General features: G+C 37.4%; 1 protein-coding gene across 1 annotated transcript; it reads left to right on the top strand.

Annotated features, from left to right (window-relative positions):
* The first annotated feature begins 761 nt into the window (after positions 1-761).
* Positions 762-2411, top strand: her5 (hairy-related 5). Its single transcript, XM_052575240.1, has 3 exons — positions 762-885; positions 1095-1190; positions 1276-2411. Exons 1-3 carry the CDS (start codon positions 838-840, stop codon positions 1789-1791), a joined length of 660 nt encoding a protein of 219 aa, XP_052431200.1. The 5' UTR covers positions 762-837; the 3' UTR covers positions 1792-2411.
* The last annotated feature ends 400 nt before the right edge of the window (positions 2412-2811 follow it).

Genomic DNA, 2811 nt, shown 5'->3' on the forward strand with positions numbered 1-2811 from the left:
CCCTCATTCCTTAGGCAGGGAAATTATTTATGAACACACGAGAAGACCCCACACACATCAAAAGACCAGCAAAAGACCACTTTCAATTCAAGCCACACTTCATTGACTCAACCAAGTCAAACACGTTCTCTTTTTCCACGTTCTTCTTTGTTATACAGACGCTTTCTCTCGGGGTAAAGATTGTGATCCGATCCTGTACTAATGAAAAAAGCAGTGATAGTGTATAAAAAACCAGCTGAAAGAAGTCAAATACCTTTGGATACCTCGTTTTTATTTTGAGTTTACAAGATGGTTGGACTTTGCAAGTCAATATGTAGCCTATGAACGCACCTTATCCTGGATTTAATATTCTCACTTAGCATTATTAAATACACAACCTGCAGAAACAGTAAAAGCCTAAGGTTCAGTGTTATAACTGTCCAAATGGCTATGCACTTTATTGTCTATCGATAATCATAACGATTTGAAATCACAGCAGGTAATATTCCTAATCGCCTTTCAGTGGTTTTTTTCAATAGGCCTTATAATGCATGTGAATGGTTCAACCCTTCTTTGAAAATCTTTGGCAATACCTTAACTGAATAGCTACAGTTTAAACATCCCAGTGGGGGGCTAAATGGGTCATTACTGGCTCTTACTTCACAATGGAAATTATTTACAGCAGCCAGCTATTTGTGAATATTAATGAGGGGCTAGCTCAAGAACGCCTGTGATAGGTTCGTCTACTTTTATTTTCATAATGAGAAGACTGGGCGTGTACTGACCATACCATAAATGACCACAACTCCAAAACGAGACACATAATCTCACTTTAGAAGGATCTGGTTAATCGCCAAAATGAGTAAACAAGCTGCTGACATACCAGAACAAAAAGACTCGAGACGGGTAAAAAAACTAACTTTATTTGTTTCACAATGTATTGTCAGGCCTCTGAAATATAAATATAATTCACATAGCCTATAAGCTTTACATATTGGGCTATTATGTGTTATTTTGTGTCAATGTGATATGACGATTTGTTACTAATAATGTTAAAGCATTTAGGAATTATATTTTACCATTATATTTAAACTAAACTATTTTTAATGTTACAGGTCCCCAAACCTCTCATGGAGAAAAGAAGGAGAGATCGCATTAATCAAAGCCTAGAAACTCTGAGGATGCTTTTAATTGAGAATACACAGGATGAGGTAAGTTAGGTTTCTAAATAAAGACCTTAATGTAGCCCGTAAAAGATATATTTATCTGACCACATTTTTTCCTTCTTTTTAATAGAAACTCAAGAACCCTAAAGTCGAAAAGGCTGAAATCCTGGAAAGTGTTGTGCACTTCTTAAGAGCTGACCAAGGCCTGGGGACTGACCCTTTTAAAATCACCAGAGGAAAAAGAGCACGCACAGAGGAGTCTGATGAGGACCTGAGTTCACCTAGCAAATATCAGAGCTACCATGACGGAATGAGGACATGTCTGATACGAGTCAGCAATTTTATTGCTAGCAAGAGCCATGAGTTTGGACAGGGAATGGAGAAAGCATGTGGAAACCTTCACAAATCACACTCAAAGCAAGCCCAGCTACTGTCCACACCATCCTGCAGAGAAACTCAGGTGCATCTCAATGAGGACTCATCACTGCCAGCACAGCAGCATCTCACTTGTGTCCAACTGAGCAATTCTTGCACACCATCTGGCTGTGCGAAGCTAGCACAAAGAACTGTTCTGTCTGCTCCCACCATGACTTCAAGTCCTAAGCAACCTGCAGTGCTCTGTGATGCTGTCTGGAGACCTTGGTAGAAGATCACGTCCAAAGTCCCTGCAAAGCTCTCTAAAGACTGAAAAGGCCAGGTCTTCAGTGATTAATGATTCAGCAGTGTTAGAGCAGCACTGGGTCAATAGACTGTGAAGTGTGTAAATATGTGGATTTTGTACAGTAGAATGCCAAAGATTTATTTTGTTATAAAAAAAGGCATTGGGAGATCTGTGCCTGTATAGTGTGTTTGGTGATCTTACAGCCAAACAATCAAGATACACATTTGTGTTGAGATGAATCTTAGTTTCACTTTGATGAATTTTCTTTCAATATTTTTTTTTTTTTTTACAAAATCCATTTTTGATGGAGAATCATGTACTTAACAGGGTGAACATTTCAATGGTTTTTTTGTCTTTGTTTTTTGAACTTGAGTACCAAGAAACTTTTCCGACCACAAGTTCATGTAATTTTTATTTTTTCTTTGTGGTAATTGCCATATATTTGTGTTCTTCTAAAACATTGAAAAATGTTCATTTCATTCAAGAGATTCAGTTTTAAGGCTTTTTATTTGCTGTTATTTTTCATGTCAGCAAAACGTGAAATGTTGTTCATAAAGTATGTTCTTATACTTTGAACAAAGAATTAAACCTCTCTAAGGATTTATCCTTTATCTTTGGCCTAATATTTGCATTTCCTTAAATTCATTTCCTGCGAGATGTTCAGCATTGAACGGCATTGTTCTTCAGACACAGTGTGAATGTTCACCGTTCCAACGTGATAACGGTAGATAACTCGATAACAGGCCTGACATTTGCAGATTTTCATTGGGCAATTATTTGGTCATCTTTGAAATGTTGCACTTAATCTATGAAAGATATCATGCATTGAGGTGCAGATCGCTTAGGTGTGGTCTAAACGGGCCTTTGTCAGAGCAAATGTTGTTTGATTTATCAGAACATGATGTTGGAATATATTCTATTCCCTATGGGGTTAACTTTTCCTATTTATATGCCTTAATATTTTCTAGACCTATGATGCTCGATCCAACACGATGACAAAAAGTT

The sequence above is a fragment of the Carassius gibelio genome, chromosome B14 (assembly GCF_023724105.1).
Source record: "Carassius gibelio isolate Cgi1373 ecotype wild population from Czech Republic chromosome B14, carGib1.2-hapl.c, whole genome shotgun sequence".
Classification (NCBI taxonomy): Eukaryota; Metazoa; Chordata; class Actinopteri; order Cypriniformes; family Cyprinidae; genus Carassius; species Carassius gibelio.

What these genes read in the sequence shown, in the direction of transcription:
- her5 (XM_052575240.1), top strand. Translation starts at nt 838, where the DNA reads ATGAGTAAACAAGCTGCTGACATACCAGAACAAAAAGACTCGAGACGG. An exon ending in AACAAAAAGACTCGAGACGG is followed by an intron (nt 886 to 1,094) that starts GTAAAAAAACTA and finishes TTAATGTTACAG; the next exon opens with GTCCCCAAACCTCTCATGGA. An exon ending in TTGAGAATACACAGGATGAG is followed by an intron (nt 1,191 to 1,275) that starts GTAAGTTAGGTT and finishes TCTTTTTAATAG; the next exon opens with AAACTCAAGAACCCTAAAGT.